The sequence below is a fragment of the Emys orbicularis genome, chromosome 1 (assembly GCF_028017835.1).
Source record: "Emys orbicularis isolate rEmyOrb1 chromosome 1, rEmyOrb1.hap1, whole genome shotgun sequence".
NCBI lineage: Eukaryota > Metazoa > Chordata > Testudines > Emydidae > Emys > Emys orbicularis.
Genome location: NC_088683.1, coordinates 330,604,693 through 330,626,821, shown reverse-complemented (window position 1 = coordinate 330,626,821; position 22,129 = coordinate 330,604,693). Strand labels below are relative to the sequence as shown.

General features: G+C 45.5%; 1 protein-coding gene across 1 annotated transcript in view; it reads left to right on the top strand.

Annotated features, from left to right (window-relative positions):
- RNF17 (ring finger protein 17) overlaps positions 1 to 22,129 on the top strand; it is a 221,854-nt gene that overhangs the window by 87,268 nt on the left and 112,457 nt on the right. Inside the window, exons 17-21 of the mRNA XM_065420884.1 lie at positions 1,745 to 1,916; positions 9,383 to 9,570; positions 10,554 to 10,692; positions 12,267 to 12,420; positions 13,321 to 13,436. Of these exons, the coding sequence (XP_065276956.1) occupies positions 1,745 to 1,916; positions 9,383 to 9,570; positions 10,554 to 10,692; positions 12,267 to 12,420; positions 13,321 to 13,436 (769 nt within the window). The remainder of the gene's footprint in view (positions 1 to 1,744; positions 1,917 to 9,382; positions 9,571 to 10,553; positions 10,693 to 12,266; positions 12,421 to 13,320; positions 13,437 to 22,129) is intronic.

Sequence of the window (22,129 nt, the reverse complement as noted above, 5' to 3'; positions counted from 1 at the left end):
CGAGTATGTGACAGTAGTTTTTTCACTGTGACTTTACAGAAGTTTGTAGAGTCAATGATTTTATGTTGGACAGGTGCAGTACCATGGAGTTTCTTCTTTCTGATATTTTAATTGATTCCTCTGTAAACGTGTCAAATGCTAGGTCATCATAAGTCCAGTATTTTCTCTACAGCCTTATAATTAAGTTTTGAGACAAATTTTGGAAGGTGTTAAGAGTTTCTGGTTTGTTGCATGCTTGTACCTCAGCCACACTATCTACGATTGCTACACTGAAAGGCCTGTACTGGTCATGTTGTCAGTAGGTGCTGGCTTAGGAAGACTATGCAAGATATTTGTTAGTTTGCTTTTCTCCCGGCACATAGGCATTGTTCCAGTGCATTCAAACATTGATCATGGTACGATGGAGAACTCATATTTCCCAAAGTCTCACATATATCAGCATCACGCTGAGATCTGAAGACAATGAGGAGATGGGCGAACAATGGCCTGTCTGTGGTTAGCTGTGTAATAGTCCCTGCCACCTTCATGCTGACTTTCTTCTTTGCATCTGAGCACATTTTAGTCTCTTCTTGAGTGGAGCCCATAGATTGACAGAGCCTTGGATAATTCTTTGGGTTTTGAAAGCTTCATACAAGTCATGACCCAATGTATCCATTCGACTGACACTTTTTTAGCTATCTCATCACTGAAGACTACTTCCATTGTGATATTAATGAGCTCCAGTCTGTCATATGCTGATGGGTTGCCAGTGCGACTAAGCTCATCCTGTAGCTTTAAAATCGCTCCTTGGCATTTAACAGCACCTAATTAGTCTACGGGGTGCTTGGTTACTTCTGGGAAAGTCATCCCATTTGTGCTTAATGTTTAGTTTGAAATTCAATGGCGTTCTGGGGTTGTCAGGAAATACCGGGAAAGATCATTTGGATGCTGTGTGATGCCATCAACCCCCCAATGACTTGTATTGTTCTGTTTTTGTATTTTAGAGCTTCGTCTGTGCCAAGTGCACATAGGGGGAACTAGCAACCTTTTAATAACCCCGTTTCCTTTCCAAAATTCCTCCCATATGTCAGCGTCAGACTTTTCTATACCTCTTCTTTTCAGTGAGGTACCAGGCAATCATTGCAGAATGGTTGGCTGAATCTACAGGAAAAAGTATTTCACAAAGTCTTATAGTACTGTCAGGTGCAAATTCCAATTAACAGTCCTGATGGATCGAATAAAGAGCAGCAAAGATTCAACCATCTTCATGAATCACCGAATCATCCCATTATGTATCCAGTATCATGTTCTGAGCGTTAACTGATAACACAGTACCACCAGTTGAGGGTCACAATTTAACTTTGGGGGATGCATGTTTGACATGCCTGTGCTAAAGTATAATTTTAAAAAGTTGATTTTTTAAACACTTTCTAAAATATATATCTACATAATTGTTCTAGGTTTGTCGTGTTCGTGGGAGCAAAGGCTTTTGAATGATACCCAACTTGATTCATTTCCAACAACACTGTATTATCAAAATTTCCCCCAACCAGAGGACTTGGAGTTGGGAGCCGGGGGGAAAGGGAGAGCAAGTCCTCGCTGTCATGCCCTAGAGGGTGACATAATTGAAATTATGATTCTATAGATTTTTATGAATCAAATGAAACCTCTTTATTTTTCGATCAACAACTGCCCACGGAATTACACATGCTCCCAGACTATGCTGCATTTTTGTACTATCATTGTTTATTTATATTCCTACTAGGATTGGTGGTGTCCCTGTGGTGAGGCCAGAACAAGTTGCTCTACAGAACTTAGTGGTAAATGACTTGTGTATGTTTATCAGGAAGCCTGATCCATATATAGAGGCACAGCTCAGGGATATTCCTCCGTTAGCAGTGCAGTGCTCGCTGAAGGACATAGTTCCCAAAAACTCAGTAAGTAAGCACTGTTTGTACAGTTTAAGAAAAAAAAATCATTCAGGTTTTTTTATTATGGAAGTTAAAATTAGTCCTATTTTCACGACTTTCCAAATACCCCCAAAAAAACCGCAAGGAGAATTCAGAGGTATACAGCAATTTTATTAAGTCATATATTAAAAAGATAGGTTTATGGTTATTTTCCAATGTATGTAACGAGAGTTTAATTATTTTTAAGAAATGCCAGTCGCTATGTAATCAGTGTGTTAAAGGGTATATTACAATAAAAGATTTATACTTCACTGGTTTGGGGGTTGTTCTGGAGATGTCCTTTTCTCACATTCCAAAAAAGAGACGTATAGAATTGGTTGTCTGATAACTTGGGCTAGGGGCATGTCTGTCTTTTTTCAAAATTCAACCAAATAGGGAATGGTATAGAACAGTCCTCTTTTAGAATAGTTTTGTAAATATCTGATTGAGGTTTTCCTTTTTTACCAAAAACCTGGTGCTGCTCACCTTGAAAATAGTCTTGATGTTCCTTGATGCTTCCTTCTGTCCAACTCTCCCCACTTGCTACTAACACTTGTTCCTTAAAAAAAGGACATAAATTATAATAATACTTTCTTCATTACTTGCTTTTATTTGTGCTCATTGAGTTAGGAACATTGCACAAGTGAGGCTATGTGGATATAGATGTTGAAATAATATATATGTACATTTTTAGAGATATAACTGTAGACAACCTTAAATGGCAGACATTTCAGCTCATATTACACTGAGAAAATAAGTGGTAACAATTAACTTGCAAGTCTAAATTATTGAAATGACCTCCTCTGCTTGCCTAAATCTTCAAACTAGAAACACACAGGCTTGGAACAGTGAAGGGAAAACCACTGATTTTGCTCATTCCAACAATTAAATAAATAAATATGAGATGGCAGAAAGACCTGTCACCATAAACAAACTATGAATTTTTTTAATGGTTTATAGTTGGATCATTTCAAAGCCTGGTGGTCTGATCTTGCTGATATTATTTGTGACTTGCAGTCAGTGTGAGATCCGTTGCTTTAATAATGGCTTAATCAAAAAAAGAGCCACCAAAAAAGAAACAGTCTCTGGCTCTTTCTGTGTCCTCGGCACCGACCGCACTGCAGCTGAGTACATACGAGACACTGGGATCCTCCGGTACCGTGTGTACTGACAGAGCCAATCACCTTAAGCAGGCAGGCTCAGAGTCGAGAGGCAAACAGAAGTCTGCCTCCTCCGCCATGGTACCAATGGAGCCATCTAAATACCCGGCACTGATGCACTCTATGCAGATTGTGGCGCCACCTTCTGCTCCCATAGCACAAAGCACTCGGATGTCAGCACCAATGCCTGCAATTACAACAGCACCATTGGTGTCAACCACCTCGGCATCAAAATCATTAGTTACCATGCCAATTCCTCCATCACAAAGACTGACTTGTCTCATCAATACAAGCCTCTCCATTTTTTGGTACGATGTTGCTTCGATACACATGGTACCATGCCAACCCACCTCACTTCTGGCCTCTCCATTTTCCAGTCAGGATGAAGATGAGGAGGAAGAAGGCGCTTATTCATGACACCACTCCTTTCCAATTCAAACGAGCACAGCATTAGGTCCATCTGTTCAGCCCAAATATCACCACACAGCTGACACCCAGGCATGGTATGGGCACCAATGAATGCTACCACATATGCCATTCCCCTTGCAATGGCCCTACTAGGACCCCTGCGGAGCATACAGGAGACACTAACCTAGGCCCCTGAGCACCTATAGAGAAGAGACTAAACTTCCCCACCGCCCTCAGTGGCTGTACCATCAGAGCCCCTTGAGGAAACTTTTGAAGAACAGGAAGAGGCTCTGGAACAGGAAACTACACTAGCAATAAATGTTTCCTTCTCTTCCTCAGACGAGGCCATAATTCCTCCACCACCCACAGATGACTTCAGACGTTTCCAGGAGCTCTTCAAAACAATGGCTGAATCACTAGAGAGCCCCTTAGAGGAGATTCCAGAGTCCAAACATAAATTATTGGACATTCTCCAAACATTAGCTTCATCAAAGATTGCGCATCCAGTGAACGAAGCACTTATGGAACTGGCTAAAAACATAAGGCAGACTACGGCAATAATACTGCCCACTTGGAAGAGAGCAGATAAAAAATATTACATCCCCTCAAAGGGGATGGATTCTTTTATTTTATCACCCTGAACCGAATTCCTAAGTAGTTGAAGCAGTCAATCAATGAGGCAGACAACACCAATACAGATCCACTCCATATGATAGAGTGGAAATGGTTAGATCTCTTTAGCCACAAGGCCCTACTCATGAGCCAGTCTTCAATTCCGGATTGTCAGTTCCGCTGCACTGATGATGAAATACGACCCCACAAATTATTTCAAACTGACCGACTTTATTGACCACATATCAGAGGACAAAGGAGACCAATATAAAGCTATCATCGCGGAGGGCCATCTAATAGCCAATACTGCTTTACAGGCATCTTTAGATGTGGCAGATATGGCGGCATGTTCCATGGCTACTGCCATAGTTCTGTGCTGGGCTTCATGTCTTCAGTTGTCCAGTTTCCCAAGGGTGGTACAATCCACCATAGAGGATCTCCCCTTTGACGGTCAGAAGTTGTTTGCCGCAAAGACTGACGTGTCCCTTCACACACCTTGAAGGACTCTTGGGTGACCTTTTGTTCCCTTGGCTATACATGCCTGCACCAAGAAAAAAATGGGAAATACTGTTCCACCCAGCCTACAAGATTTGTTCCATTTGCCCAACAACGGGGCAATATGATATACAAAGGCACAGACAGAGACCTCCAAGGTGTCGACCACCTCTGACTCAATCATTGGCATCCCAACAACCCTCTGCAAAACAAAAATTTTGAGGGTTTGGTCGAGGGCCCAAGAGACCTCCCCATTCCTCAATGCTGATACCATCACTGACCATCCCCTGTTTTGGACACTGTTTGATACCACCTACTCGGTATGGCAATTCATCACCACGGACAAATGGGTTCCAGATATAATCAACACGGTTTATTTGATACCGTTCACCTCCATCCTCATCCCTTTTCAGGGACCCTTCTCAAGAACGTCGTCTATGGCAAGAAGTAAACCATCTACTATATTTGGGTGCCATGGAACCAGTACCATCACAATACAGAGGGAAAGGTTGTTCTTCTGTGTTAAGAAGTAATGGGAATTAAAACGGAGGTTGGAGACCTATTCTAGACCTCAGGAAACTCGACAAATTCATAAGGGTCCAATGGTTCAGGATGGCCACATTAGCAACAATAATATCACTGGAACAGGGGGGCAGGTTCTTGGCCCTCGACCTCTAAGATGCCCATTTTCACATAACCATACATCCTACTCACAGGAAGTTCCTCAGCTTTACTCTGGGAACAAGACATTATCCAGTTTTGTTTCTTTCAGTCTTTTGACAGCACCACGAGTGTTTTCCAAAATTCTTGTGGTAGTGGCGGCACACCTCCGCAAGCAGGGGGTGATAATATTTCCCTATCTGGGTGATTGCCTACTACTCTCACCCGGGAAGATGCCCTACTCATGGGATAATCTCCCTATTTTCATGGCTGCAGTACAAATAAACATACAAAAATCAACACTGACCCATGCAGAAACTGGACTTCATCGGGGCCCATCTCGACGCTCTGGAGGCCAAAGCATCACTACTACCGACCAGATTCATCACTATAGTCAGTCTGATCTCAACAGTACTGAACAGCCCACACATATCGGCACGGACCTGCTTCCAACTATTAGGCCATATGGTGGTAACCACATTTGTGGTTCAACACGCAAGGCTTCACATGCACTGCATTCAGCGTTGGCTAAGAACCGTTTACATTTCACACAGACACAGCCTGACCAAGTGTCTTACCATGTCACTCAAAGTCAAAGACTGCACTGTGGACTCAACCCCACAACATGTATGTGGGAGTCCCTTTCACACAGACTCCACCTTCGATGATACTAACCACAGAAGCCTCCTTGATAGACTGGGGGGGGCTCACTTACAGCAACATACAATTCAGGGCAGATAGTCCCCTTCAGAGACACTGTTGTATATAAACCTAGAACTATGTACAGTTTGCAACGTCTGTTTGCACTTCCTGCCCTTGATCAGGAACAAGTCCAGAAGGGTAATAATGGATAACATTGCCTGTGTGTTTTATATAAACTGACACTCTTTATGAATCGAAGCCATGAAACTACGGTGTATCCAGCACAATGTCAACATATCAGTCTCATATCTCCCAGGATGTCAAAACACTACAGTAGATACATCTCTCAGGACCATGAGTGGGAGTTGAGCATTACAGTCCTACAGAACATATTCAAACACTAGGGTCACCCATCCATAGACCTCTTTGTGACCTCCCAGAATTACAAATGCCTGCAATTCTCTCAGGGATCGGAACCCAAGAGCAGATGTCTCCTCAAATGGGACGCTCCTGTGCTATACACATTTCCCCCTATCCCCATGCTGTCAAGTTTAATACACAAAATAAGAACCGACAAGGCCAAAGTCATCTTGATAGCTCTCACGTGGCCCAGACAAACTTGGTAGTCTTAGCTGTTGAGGAGGCAGTATGTACACTATGCGTTCTTTTACTTCTGCAGAACCTTCTATCACAGGATGCTGGACAGATTTACCACCTGAACCTGGAGCAGCTTCATCTGAACCATTCATGGTTCCATCATGATGAACTGACCTGCTCGGAACAAGTGAAGGACATCTACACATAACACACCTCTACCCCGATATAACGCAACCCGATCTAACACGAATTCGGATATAACGTGGTAAAGCAGTGCTCCGGGCGGGGCTGCACATTCCGATGGATCAAAGCAAGTTCGATATAGCACGGTTTCACCTATAACGCGGTAAGATTTTTTGGCTCCCAAGGACAGTGTTATATCGAGGTAGAGGTGTACCTGCATAAATGGAAGAGATTCAACATATGCTGTCTAAACAAACAAGCCAGGGCCCTTACCACCCCCTTACCAATGATATTAAAATACAGTATAGGAACTAAAGAAATCTGGCCTATTGCTTAGCTCAGTCAGAGTACACTTTGTGGCAATTACCGTTTTTCACCACAAGGTGGATGGGATATCCATATTTGTGTGTCCTATCACCAAATGCTTTCTTAAGGGTTTCAGAAACGTCTACCCTGAAATACATGTACCCTACCCCACCTTGGGACTTGAACTTGGTACTATGCTACCTTACTGGGGCCTCATTCGAACTATTAGCAACATGCGCTCTCACACATCTGTCAAAAGTAGCTATCTTAGTTGCTGTTATGTCTGCCCACCAAGTAGGAGAGCTAGTGGTCCTCATGGCACACCCACCATATACCATCTTTCTCAAGGACAAGGTCACCCTAAGACCGCATCCAAAATTTTTACCCAAAATACCACCTTCTTTCCACTTGAATCAACCAATATATTTCTCCTCGTTTTTTCCTTCTGCTTAAACCTCACAGGAGCACACAAGACTTGGCACTACACACGCTAGATGTCAGACATGCACTAGCGTTCTATCTTGACAGAACTAAGCCTTTCAGAAAGTCATCAAGGCTTTTTATTTCGACTTCTGAACAATCTAAAGGTTCAGCAATTTCCAAATACAGGTTATCTAAATGGATTTCTGGGTGCATCCACTTTTACTACAGCAGAAGGGTATACAACCCCAGCGGGGATCCAAACCCACTCCCCAAGATCCTTATCAACTTCAGTAGCCTTTCTAAACAACATACCGATCACAGACATATGTAATGTAGCCACGTAGGTGTCCACAGGTGTTTACAGAACAATACGTGATTTACCAGACCGCAAGATCGGACGCTTTGTTAGGACTTACTGTGTTATCATACTTACTCATGCAACTCCAAAGCTCCTTCCACATCCACTGAGGGGCACTGGTCGACAGTCATCTGAAGTGGAGCACCTACAGGCGCGTTCCTTGAAGGAGAAGAGAAGGTTACTCACTCCATGCAGTAACTGAAGTTCTTCTAGATGGGTGTCCCTGTGAGTGCTCCACTACCCACCCTCCTCCCCTATACTTCAGAGTTGAGTCTACTGACTCTGCAGTAGAGAAGAAACCGAGGGGGGTCTGGTTACGCGGCTCTAGATAGGTGCCAACAATGGCGTGAGATGGGGAGAGCTCCTGTGCGAACCAGACAAGCACTGCTGAAATTGCCCCTGCGCCTTTGATTGGAGACACATTCATTTGAAGTGTAGCGCCCACAGAGACACCCATCTCGAAGAACCTCAGTTACTGCACAGGGTGAGTAACCTTCTCTTTTTCTTACAGGACGTCGCTGCTTTCTATCAGTTTCTTCTAAGATGGATACATTTGTATGGTATACTTTAGAGACTCACTGTGTTGAGCTGGGAGCAAAATCTTTGAGCAAGTGAAATAAATGGATTATGGGCAAACACTTACCACGCTGCTGGTGCTATTTATATGCACACTAAAAATTTGACTTACTATCTAATGTTTTTGCTTATTGGGATAGCCTCACAATATACACTATTTTTGTGAGGCTTCCATGAGTACAACACATGTAAGACTCACAAATATTATTCCTGTTCCTACAACTATATATTCTCTTCCATTTATTAATAAAAATTGCTTATTTATAGTGTTTTAAATTCTATTGAGTGGTTCTACTCTGTTAAAAAAAATAAGTGTTTGTAATAACAGTACTAAGAGACTTTGGAAACAGATTGGAGGGATAGCTCAGTGGTTTGAGCATTGGCCTACTAAACCCAGGGTTGAGTTCAATCCTTGAGGGGGCCACTTAGGGATCTGGGGCAAAATCTGTCTGGGGATTGGTCCTGCTTTGAGCAGGGGCTTGGACTAGATGACCTCCTGAGGTCCCTTCCAACCCTGATATTCTATTATTTGGAGGCTTGAGGTCAAATTAAAAAGCATAGTTTGACCAAACTATGACAACTGGGTACCAAACAGTTTGCAAGTAAATTCCAAAGAAGGAGAAGAATAAGTTTATGGTGGTTCAAGAGGGGAAAATGATATTTAATTAACTGAAATTAAGAAAGTGAGAATTTTAATTTGAATATCGGGAATATCAAATGGTGAAATCTTAGGATGGGGAGTAATCTACAAAAGGAAGTGATGAAAAGACCGTTGCTGAAGCCATTTAAAACTAGGCCTGAAAAGAAACACTAGAAAATATACCATAGAGAGCAATTCTGCACTGCCAAGGTTATGGATTCGAAGGTCTAGTGGGTCTTTTCAATGTTTAAGTACTGTGTGTGACATCCTGGCTCCATTGATGTCACTGGGAGTTTTGCCACTAACTTCAGTGGAGTTGGGATTTCATTCTGAGTGTGATGGTTTTTGTTTTTATGATCCTTAAGAACACTTTCCCCCCCCTCCCCCCAAACAGAATGAAGGTTGGAGGGAAGAAGTTAAGACAAAATTTTTGAGAATGGTAAATAACAAAGCTGTTATAATGGAAGTATTCAGAGAAGAGGATGGTGTGCTCATTGTAGATCTGAAGAAACCTCCAGTTAATAAAATGAGTGACATGCCAGTATCTCTTAAGGATGCTTTAGTTTTTACAGAGTTAGCAAGGTATGTGTCATCTTAAAAGGACTTTAAGTATTTATATTTTTTAAAAACACACAAATAAAATTAAAGGAATCTAGTTAACATTCTATAAATTGTACCCTTGCTACTGGTGCTAGCATGGTTTGTTTCTGCAGTTGTAAATAGCTTCCAAATTTTTTTCACCTAGGAATGATTGCATTCACATATGTGGTGTCATACCCATTTTGATGGCACAAAACCTCATTTGGATAACTGGGTTCTAATTGCAACACAAAGAGGCACAGCAGAGTTATCAGACTTGTACCTTAAGAAAAATTATTTCTAAGCTTTCAAATTATATTTTTGTTTATAACACAAATTGACAGAACAAACAGCTAAAATACATCACTGTGAGTTTGACTACCTTGAAGTTTTTCTGATTTTGTTTTTCTTTGTGAATGTTTAGTGGTCATTAAAATAAGGATTTTTTTTTTTTTTTTTTTAAGAAAAAGGGATATGAGAGGGGAAGATAAATGGAAGATGCCTTATCCACTATTCTCGCAAATACCTTGCTGCAGTAATAATTACCTCTTAATGAACAAGGGAAAGGAAACATTTAAAGGAACAATTTTTTATTCTAAGTAGTAAAGGCAAGCCTTTAGCTTCTAACCTAATTAAATAATGTAAACACACACTGTTGCCTAAAAACAATGAGTAAAAGAGAGTTTGGAAAGCTTTAAAGGAGCAGCAATCACATATACTCCATGGTATGTCTCACTTTTGGGGTCACTGTTATTGGAAAAGAGGAAATTGGCTGAACAGCACTATAAACAGCAAAGTTCAAGAGCAGTTCATACGAGGCAGTACTGTAACAGCTAACAATCCATGAAATTACTAGCCAATCCAGATGATTACTAAGATTTTTAATAAAAGGTCCATTAGGCCTTTCATAGAAAATTTCACACGAAAATGCCGTTCATCCACAACTGGCTTTGACAGCATTGATTCACAACCGTTATTCTCATTAGGTTTCGATCACAGCTTCCTAGTCAACCGGAAAATAATATGGCATTGCAATATTGTCCACCCACATTGCCACAAGAAATGACAGAAGTCTCCATTGTCGTTTGTCACATCAATAGTCCTAGTGATTTCTACCTTCAGTTGGTAAGTATTTAGAAATATTGTATATTTAATTAAAATATTGATTAAAATTTCTGGGCTTTAAATAACCAAAAAATAAAACATTAAGCCGCCGAACAAGATATTAGACTTCTAGTAATCAGTTGCTACCCCCTCCCCCTGAAAAAATAAAGTTCTAGTCCGTTTTCTTATCCCCACCTATAATATAGAAACTTTCTAGGTATATGTACAGTGTCTAGCACAATGGGATTCTGAGCCTAAATAATAATATAATAAAGGAGGAAATGAGGAGATATTCATTGTGGCACCATACCAAGTTCATAAACAGCTCATCTTGCTAGCCAGGGTGTCTCTTTGATGGATCAGGGAGCAATGGAGTCACCCCTTCTCTCCTCTCCCACCCAAGTGGGGGATAGGGGGATCTCAAGCAGGAGCTGCTGGGGCAATGCTGTACATGCTTCTCCTGGCTCGCTCTCTTCTCCTCCCCCTCCTCCATGGCCTGTATGTGTGTGCATGGGAGAGTGGGGAGGTGTTGCCGCTTTCTCATTCCCTCTCTTCCTCACAGCATGGGGAAGGAGGGTGGATATTTCACATTATCTGGGTACTAGAACCTTTTCCACGCACTCCTGCTGCCACTGGACAGCAGGGTTCATGATGGGCTGACTGGTTGGCTCTTGCCTACTTGAGGGGGGGTGCTTCTGTTTGCTGCTGGCGAGTAGCCATTTTGGTCTCTGTTCCAGTCCCACGTTTCCCAACCCTTGTCCAAAGAGCTAGATCTCTTACAATCCAAGAAACTAAGCTGATCACCAAATTTTGTTTGAGGTCTGGAAGGGATTTTTCCTTTATGGCAAAATTGGCAAACTGCTGTTTGGGTTTTTTCACCTTTCATCTGGCATCTTGGAGGTCTGGTCTTAGGGTTTAAATTACATTTGTCGCAACTTTGGTGAGTTCCATGCAGTTGGTGGGTTTAAAAAGGGTTCAATGTGAGGTCCGTAACCCAGTGGGCTCAAGAGCACAACTTTGCATAGTAAGGGGGTATAATGACGCAGTGCGTGGTTCCCTTAATCTTTCCTACCCCCTGCATGGAGGAGAACAATTTGGAACTCTGGCTTCCAGCCAGAATCCTTGGGTGGTCCTGAGGATATAGAGGGGGCATTAACCTCATACTCGTAGGTTTGTAGAGCCCAGGGCCATTGGTTCCTAGATTAAATCCTCACTGTAACGTCCCTGCTGAGTAGCTCAGGTAGTAGATCTCTATTGGTTAATTGTTTTAATAAAGTTTTGGTCTCTATTTAACCATTCTATGGTATGTCTGTCTGTTTCTGTCTACATCAATTAAGTTCATCACACAAAGTGTGGTATTAGAGAATAGCCTACAAAATCTCCTTTGATAGTAGATTTAAACAGTGTAGTATTCAAAAACTTGAACATTGGTTAGTACACTTACACTTTTTGTGACAGTCATTGCTTTTTGTGGCCTTTGAGTTCAAACTCTTTTTTGGAATTGCATGCCACAAGTCCCAAAACATTCTGAATGTCTGTGGCTTATTCTGATGTGTAAGTTACTGTAGTATTAGGTTTTTGTTTCATTATTTTAGATAGAAAGTCTGGAGTTTTTAGATCTCCTGAAGAAAATTGAGGAAGTATATAAAAATGATGATGGAGAAAATCTGGAAATTCTTTGTCCTGTTCAAGGCCAAACCTGTGTAGCGAAGTTTGAAGATGGAGTTTGGTACAGAGCAAAAGTTACTGGTAAGTGTGTTAGTTACTGATTATCTAATTGTGGTGTTCAGTCAAATAATTGGAAGCGGCATTTGGTCGGAACTTGAATAATAAGTAATAGTCATTTTTATTGCTGCAAAAGTTAGTAATAAAGACCAATACTAATAGTCAACTTTATAACCTTATAAACTACATTTGATATTATTTTCTTTTGTTTTTCTAATTTGCTATTAATAATTTGTTTTACATATTATAAGGTATTATAGATGGAACAAAAACATGTATATGCATTTACAGTAGAATTTCAATAAAAAACATAATCATAATTGTCATTGTATACAGAGCCCAATCTTCTGCAGTGCCCAGTCTCTGTGTGTAGCAGATATAGAAGAGCCACAAAAAAACTATGGTTGCAGTGCTCTGATACTGGGAGCAGGTGGTGGCCAGTTTGTCCCACTGTCATTGTTTGAGGCTGATCTGAATTACATCTCAGCTACTATTTATTTATTTGTATTACCATAGCACCTAGGAGATCTAGTCATGAACCAGGACCCCACTGTGCTCGGCACTGATATGATCCCCAAAGGGCCATCTGCTAGCTAGGAATTATCTAAGCAGTGTTTTTCAGCCACATGCCTGGCCTACCCCGTACATAAGAAATATGAGAGGCTGGTATTAGGATCAACTATTAACACTTTACCCAGTGATTTTCCTTGATTTGAGGGAATTTTGGCTGGCTGTTAAAGGCTGTAGCAGCTTTGCCGATTTGGGATCTAAACTGTTTCAGAATGTGGTACTTTATGCATACACAGTGTATGCGTACATCTGTCTTTGAAATTCTGGCCATTGATGTTTAGTATATACTTGATGATAGTTACAAGTGTTAACAACTTCTGATTTGTTTACCTGATATTGTAATGTTTTCTGAAGGACTGCCAGGGCATCAAGAAGTTGAAGTTAAATACGTTGACTTTGGCAACACTGCCAAAATAACTCTTAAGGACATGCGTAAAATTAAAGATGAGTTTTTGAGCCTTCCAGAAAAGGTAAGTTTTTATTATTATTATTATTATTTGCATGAATTGAAAAGCTTAAAATTTAGTAGAATCTCAAGGATTTCCTTTGTTATGATATTAATGTAAGTAAAGACCAAATTATTGAAGTCAGAAATCTTAGGGTTTTTTTTTTTATTTAAATGCACTATAATGTAGCATTTAAAAATGCTTTGGATACAAGTGAGATGAAAAGTTTGCACTTACATTTGTTTTTTATGTCACTAGCCTTAAAATTAATTCAGATGTTATTTTAATATCAAAGTCAATTTTCAAAGACCCTCACTTGTTCTACAGCAACACTCAGCTCAATTTTGTTTGCTTTCACTAGTTTCAGAAAATTATCCCATATCTGCTAAAGCACTCTTTAAATATATGTCCTGAGTTTTGGTGGAGGAAAATGTTTTTAAGGGTTTTTATGCTCTCTGATGTTTATAAGGGTCTTTTCAGCAAGGGAGAAATCGACAATGCAGGGGAAAAGCAAAACTGACAATACACAAAGTGTTATCAAATACATAATGTGAAAAAAAACTGGAAAAAGACAGGGAAATGTTCTAACTTTTAATTATAGTAATTTTGGGTGTTACTTAGTTGTGAGTACACAAGTTTTCAGACAGAAATGTGATTTTTTTTTTCATGTTTGTGTCTCTTAAGCCATTATAGGGTGCACAGGTAACAACTCCTATTGTTAAGCTTGCCCAACACTTTGTGTTACAACCAACTGAAAACAGGGTCCTATACCTTTGCCAAACTTTTAGGCAAAACTTTTTGGGAGATGTTTCAGCTAAAATGATTTTTTTCTGAGAATGAGGTTGGGGAAAATGTTTTGCTAGTGACAAAATATTCGTATGTCCCTTTTGTTGAGACGCTCTAGTGCCTCCAAGCTTTGGAACGGGGGTGGTGGGGTGGGAAGTGTTAGCATGCCTTTTACATCTGTGATAGTTTGCCCAAATCTGGCTTAGTTGTAAGACTCTGAAAAATTTCAGGGCACTTATTCTCAATAGAGACTTGATAGAGTTTGGCAGCTAAGTTCTCTGATGCAAAAGGCTGCAGAGTAAAAGGGGAAAAAAGGTTCTATAATCACTAGAGCAGATTCTCCCACCAAATCTGGAATTGAACTCATTATTCTTCTTCGAGTGATTGCTCCTGTGTATTCCACAGTAGGTGTGCATGCTCGCCATGTGCACCGGTGCCGGAAGATTTTCCCTTAGCAGTACCCGTACTGGGGAAGCACCGTGGCAACCCCTGGAGTGGGGCCTGTATATCATGCTATAAGGGGAGCCACGGGCTCCCCCCACCCTCAGTTCCTTCTTGCCGCCAGTGAAGGTAGTCGGAACTTTGTGCTCCAGCTCTGCCGCCGCCCTTCTTCTCAACCTTAATGGTACCGTTTGTGGATCGTCCTTCAGTTAGAGTGGCTTCAAATCGTGCAACTCCTGTCGCCGTTCTATGCCCAGGAGCGACCCTCACGCTGAGTGTCTTCGCTGCCTGGGTGAGAGTCACATTAGCGACCATTGTAAGATATGCAGGTCGTTCAAGCCAAGGACCAAGAAGGAGAGAGACTTTAGACTTCGAGCTCTCCTGGTGGAGTCGGTGCTGACCCCGGCGCCGGTACGCAGATCGGATTCGGTGCCGGCCGCCGCGTCATCGGTATGTAGCGAGGCCCCTTCGACCAATCGGCGCCGCTCTCCCTCCAAAAAGCAAGGGAAGGGCCTGGCCTCGCAACGACGCCGCAATAAGGATAAGGGGGAGGCTGGTCCCGCGCTGGGCAGCCCTCGATCCCCCCCAGGCTCAAGAGCTCCGACTCGCGTGGAGCGGAGCAGCCCGGTACTGTTGGCCCAGGCATCCCCACCGGTATGGATGCCGTCCATGCTGGAGGCGGTGCAGGCTGCGAAGGACATTGTCTCTGCCCGTCCTGAGCTCACAAACAGGTACGGGACGTAGGTCGCGAGGCAAGCCTCCTTTAGGTGCCCACCAGACCTCTCCGGGCAGCCGCAGTTCCCGCTCCGAGGATCGCTCCCCGCACCGCTCGGCGCACAGCGGCTGCTCTTCTGACAGCTCCCAGCCACCCTCTACGCTGGCCAGACCGTCCATGCCACCGTCGAGATGGGAGTCGCGAGAACTCTCTGCGCCGCCTGCCAGCGGGCGTAGGCACCGAGAGAGGCACCGGGAACACTCACCTGCGAGGCATGGGTACCGGAGCTGCTCTCGATGGGACAGATGTCGGCGTTCCCATTCCAGCTCCCACTCGTCTGGACATCACGCCAGAGGCTCCCCTCGGGGCACCTCGGCGTCAGGGCACCGGGCTTCGCGTCGCCGTCACGGGTACCGAAGCAGTTCGTCACGTGGGTACCGCTCATTGACGTTGAGATCCCGGTCCCGAGGGAGATGACGTCACAGACGCCACTCCTACCGCTCCCGCGGCACTGAGCGTTCTTCGGCGACCTCGGCCTCGGCACCTGTCCACCCATCCTCGGTACGCGCCGTTCCACCGGGACACATATTGCCATCGCGCGCTCAGCCGAGCCAATGGCAGGGAACCCCGTGGCAAGGGCAGTGGTGCCAGTGGGCACCGTGGCCATCGGTGCCAGCCCAAACGGAGGTCCATTCGGTCGCCGGCGCATCCCAGGTTCCATCGGCCTCCTCCGGCCGCCCATGGGACAAGTCGGCGGGGCACGAGTCGGCAGACCCGTGCAAGGACTCTGACCTCGGCCTTGACACCCTGGCACCGACCGAGGCACCCGGCTCCGTGCGGGCCCTCTCTCCAGCACCGGACAACACCATAGCGGCGCCTCCGCCATCGGTCCCGCAGGAGGACTTTAAGGCTCACCAGGACCTGCTAAAGCGGGTGTCATCCAACCTCCAGCTGCAGGCCGAGGAGATGGAGGGTCCATCTGATTCCCTGTTTAACATCCTGTCCCCCTCGGCACCGGGCCGCATGGCCCCACCTCTGCACCAAGGTATTGCCAACATTTTGAACTCGCTGTGGCAAACTCCCGCCTCCTTGGCCCCAATCTCAAAAAAGGCCGAGAGGAAATACTGTGTGCCGGCGAAGGACCATGACTATCTCTATTCTCACCCGGCACCCAACTCGCTCGCAGTGGAATCGATAAACCACAGAAAGCATCAGGGCCAGCCCACGCCCACCCCCAAAAACAAAGACTCCAGGAGACTGGACTCCTTTGGCAGAAGATTTTATTCGTCGGCTAGTTTCCAGCTTTGGGTAGCCAACCACCAGGCCTTACTGAGCAGGTACAACTTCAACCTGTGGGAGTCTCTGCCTAAATTTGAGCTCCTCCTCCCGGACCGGGACAGGAAGGATTTCAAGGCTCTGGTGGAAGAGGGGTCGGCGGTGGCTAAAGCGGCCCTGCAAGCGGCGTCTGATGCTGCTGACACGGCGGCCTGCTCGATGGCTTCCGCTGTCACCATGCGCAGGGCGTCATGGCTCCTGTTGTCCGGGCTGTTGACGGAGGCCCAATCTCTGATGCAGGACCTCCCGTTCAATGGCAAGGCACTCTTTGCGTACCAGACGGATGTCAGGCTGCATGGGATGAAAGATTCCCGCACCACCTTGCAGACCTTGGGCCTCTACGTCCCTCCAGCTAAGGACAAGGCCAAATCGCTTCCAGCAGCTCAACCTGTGAGGAACAGATATGAGCCCCCGTACAAAAGACCCAGAGACCAGAAGCGTCGGTCTCAGCGGCAGTCCCGCTCTGCCCCACAGCCTGGACCCTCTAAGGGCAAGAGGCAGGGAAAGAGGCGGTTTTGACTATTTGCAGGGGGGTACCGGGCCTGTTGCCAGGGAGACCCCCCGATTAATAAAGTTTGTGTTCTGCAACCGATTGTCTGCCTTCCTTGGGGCGTGGTCCCACATAACTTTGGACCAGTGGGTCCTCAGTACCATTTCCAAGGGCTACGTGTTGCAGTTCACCTCACCCTCGCCAAATCACCCGCCCCCCATGATGGCCCCGGGGGATCCGGATCATGTCCGCCTACTGCGACAGGAGGTGGATCGGCTGCTTCACCTGGGGGCGGTGGAAAGGGTACCGGTTCAGTTCCAGGGCAAAGGTTTCTACTCCTGATACTTCCTGATCCCGAAGGCGAAAGGGTGTCTCAGGCCTATTCTGGATCTGCGTGACCTTAACAGGTTCCTAACCCGTTCCAAGTTCCGCATGGTGTCTCTGGCCTCTATTATCCCCTCCCTGGACCCGGGGGACTGGTACGCGGCCCTGGATCTTCAGGATGGGTATTTTCACGTCCATATTTTTGAGGAGCACAGACGCTTCCTCCGATTCATGGTAGGGATGGACCACTACCAATTTGCGGTCCTCTCCTTTGGCCTATCTACGGCTCCCAGAGTCTTCACGAAATGTAAGTCCGTGGTGGCGGCCTACCTCAGGCGGGAGGGGGTACAAATCTTCCCTTACCTGGACGACTGGCTCCTCAAGGGGGAGTCTCGTTTTGAAGTGGAGTCCCACGTGGAGCTGCTCCTCTTGACGTGCGCCGATCTAGGCCTGGTCGTGAACGAGACCAAATCCACATTAGTGCCCGTTCAGCACATAGAGTTCATTGGGGCCCTGCTGGACTCCTCCAGGGCCACAGCCTCTCTTCCCCTGGACAGGTTTGAGACCCTAAGGGGTCTCATCGCCTCGGTCACAACCTTCCCGGTGACTACGGCGAGGGCGTGTCTTTGGATTCTGGGACATATGGCGGCGTGCACTTACATGTTCCGCCATGCCAGACTCTGTATGAGGACCCTCCAGATATGGCTGGCCTCCCAGTTCTCCCAAGCGCGGGGACGGTCTGGACAAGGTTCTCACAGTTCCGTCCCCTATACTGGGTCCTCCCCAAGCAATATGCTGCAAGGGGTTCCCTTCAGGGAGGCCAACCCGTCCATAGATCTGATGTCCGATGCTTCGGACCTCGGCTGGGGAGCCCACACGGGGGACGTGCAAACCCAGGGAACGTGGTCGACCCCGGACTTGCCCCTTCACATAAATGTCAAGGAGTTCAGGGCGGTACGATTGGCGTGCGTGGCTTTCCTCACACACCTCTGTGGCAAGGTGGTTAGAGTCCTCATGGACCACACTGCCGCCATGTTCTATATCAACAGGCAAGCTGGGACTTGCTCCCTAGCCCTCTGACGGGAAGCCCTGAACCTGTGGGAGTTCTGTATAGCCCACGATATCTCCCTGAGGGAGGCTCACCTCCTGGGTGTCCGCAATACGCAAGCGGACTGCCTCAGCAGGGTCTTCTCCCCCCAGTACGAGTGATCGCTCCACTCGGAGGTTGTTCACCGGCTCTTCCAAGAGTGGGGAGCTCCCCAGATCGACCTGTTTGCAACCCGTCAGAACCGGCATTGCCCCCGGTTCTGCTCCAGGGGAGGGGTGGGGGAAGGCGGCGCGATCTCCGATGCATTCCTCCTGAGCTGGTCGGGACAGCTCCTCTATGCCATTTCCCCGTTCCCTCTCATCACCAAGGTTCTTCAGAAGGTGAAAGTGGACAAATCGAAAGTCATTCTCATAGCCCCGGCATGGGCCCGCCAGCACTGGTACGGGCCCCTCCTACGCCTCTTAGCGGCCCCCCTGAGGGCGCTGCTGCTCCGCCCGGACCTCCTCTCCCAGGACGGGGGGCACCTCCTCCATCCCGATCTGGCCGTGCTCCACCTAACAGCGTGGCTGCTCCGTGGCTGAATGAGGAGGAGAATAGGTGTTCGGAGCAGGTAAGGCGAGTCCTCCTGGAAAGCAGGAAGCCGTCCACGCGTCGGACGTACGTGGCAAAGTGGTCCAGGTTTGCCAGGTGGGCGAGTGAGCGGGGTGTGTCCCCCTCCGCTGCACCTCTCCAGTTCATCCTGGACTACCTCTTATCCTTTAGGGCCCAGGGACTGGCACCTGCCTCGGTCAGGGTGCACCTGGCTGCCATATCGGCCTTTCACCCGATATGGCCACTTGGTCTTCTCCCACTCGATGACCTCCCGTTTCCTGAAGGGCCTTGACCGTTCATTCCCATACGCTAGGCTCCCCCGTACTGCAATGGGACCTCAACCTGGTCTTGTCCCGTCTCATGGGGTCCCCCTTTGAACTGCTGACCACATGTTCCTGGTCGCACCTCTTGTGGAAGGTGGCCTTCCTTGTGGCGATCACGTCGACCCGACGTGTCTCAGAACCCCCCTATACTGTTTTTCATAGGGATAAAGTCCAACTCTGCCCACACCCGACGTTCCTCCCGAAGGTGGTCTCCGCCTTCCATATGGAGCAGAGTATCTTCCTCCCCATGCTCTGTCCTAAGCCCCACTCCTCTAACCAGGAACGCCACCTCCACATGCTTGATATGCGTAGGGCGTTGGCTTTTTATCTGGATTGGACTTAGCTGTTCCAGAAATCCTCTCAACTCTTTATTGCCTCGGCCGAGCGGGCAAAGGGGCAGCCTATCTCCACCCAGTGGCTTTCCCGCTGGATCACCTCGTGCATATGCACGTGCTATGATCTGGCAGGGGTTCCCCCACCACCAATTGTCAGGGCACACTCTACGAGGGCTCAGGCCTCATCAGCTGCCTACGTTGCCCATGTCCCCATCCAGGACATTTGTAGGGTGGCCACTTGGGCCTCAGTTCACACATTTACTTCGCATTACGCAATCGTCTCCCAGTCTAGGGATGACGCTGGGTTCGGCAGGGCGGTACTTCATCCCGAACCTTCGTGAACTCCTACCCACCTCCAGCACATATTGCTTGGAATCACCTACTGTGGAATACACAGGAGCAATCACTCGAAGAAGAAAGGACAGTTACCTGTTCCGTAACTGGCGTTCTTCGAGATGTGTTGCTCCTGTCTATTTCACACCCTGCCCTCTTTCCCCTCTGTCGGAGTTGTCCAGCAAGAAGGAACCGAGGGTGGGAGGAGCCCGTGGCTCCCCTTATAGCGCGATATACAGGCGCCACTCCAGGGGTCGCCGCGGTGCTCCCCCAGTACGGGTACTGCTAAGGGAAAAACGTCCGGCACTGGTGCACGTGGCGAGCACGCACACCTACTGTGGAATAGACAGGAGCAACACATCTCGAAGAATGCCAGTTATGGAACAGGTAACTGTCCTTTCCTGAGTCTCCGCATTCCTCTGCTATCTAGAAATAGCTGTGAAACCCACTGGCAAACTGTCTCTCTCTCCTTCCCCCTCAAGTGGCAGGTCCATGCAGAAGATAACAGCCTTCTACTGCTATCTGCTACTCCACTAGTTCAAATGATCGAGAATTGTGGGATAAAACCATAAATTACATACAAAAAATAAAAGAACAGAAGGTTGCCAAGGCAATCATTCAAAAATTAGGAAATGCCAGTATTAAAGTTGCCAGTACAACCTTAATTTGGCTCATTTGTGTGTGTGCATTGATACAATCTTTAATTATGTGATCACATATTTCTCCTAAGCCCCTCCCCTCTCAGCACCTAAGTCCAGACTGGAGGGACTTCATGTCACTACTTTCCAGGAGTCTGAGTATTTCTGTAGTGCTTAATTACAACAAATTTTCCTTTATTTACTTTTATTGAAGTTGATTATTTTTATAATAAGTGTCTGGTAATCATGATTACCATGGAATCCTCAATGGCTTTATCTTTTCTTAGTTATTACTATTATAGGTTTATTACGGGGGTTATATCCTTTCCCTGTAGGAGATCCATTGTGGGAGGCAATGAAAGCTTGTTTATATACATATAAAACTTCTAGATTCGTCCTCAAAAGGTCAGAAGACCATTTTCATTACAGTTTGAATTCATTTTCAAGAACAAATATTAATATCTTTATTTTTCTCCCTAGACCATTTAATGACTGTTAAGTCAGTCATGTCTTGCTATTAAAATCACTGTAAAAGGGAATTGCCTCTGGCAAGAATTATCATAATTTAATCAGCCTGAGTCATGATCTTCTTCTAACAATGTTATCCTGTTTAGTTTTATGTTTACTTATTCATTGAACTTAAAGAACAGTAAGAGCTTTGGTTACATCTTGCAGTGTTGATGATTATGAGGTATAGTCTTGGATCAGTCTGAAAAATTGCAGAGAATTTAATTTTGTAGTTTATAAGAAAAGATGTGTATGTTCTTCTGACCTATTGAGGCTGTTTCATCCAAAAGAAACTGAACAAACTCATGTATCTTACACCCATAGAAGTTTTATATGTATATAAACAAGCTTTCATTGCCTCTCACAATGTATTTCCTAGACTAAACCTATGATAATAGTAATAACTAAAAAAAGATAAAGCCATTGAGGATCCCAAGGTAATCACGATCACCAGGCACTTAATAGGGAAATAATAGACTTCAATGAAGTACATAAAAAGAAAAATCTCTTGTAATAAAGTGTTGCAGAAATACTCAAGACTCCCGGAAAGTAGTAGTTAGATATGCATGTTACCCTGTAGATGAGAATTTAGGTAAGGAAAAAGTGCTTAGGAAATCAGCTTTTGACTCTGAGGCACAATTTGGTCCTGGATCCTCCTTTTGCAACCCTTTTATCTAATAGATTTCTTTGTTCTCCATGCCAGCTCAGCAGGGTGGGGGCTTGTTGCAATATTTGAGGTCTAGGGAGCCTACCCCAATTGTGAACTTAATTGCTGTAAAGTGGCTGAAAGTTCATTAAAATGTTACAATAACCTATAACCATAACTGTTGATAGAAAAAGGTACAAACGAA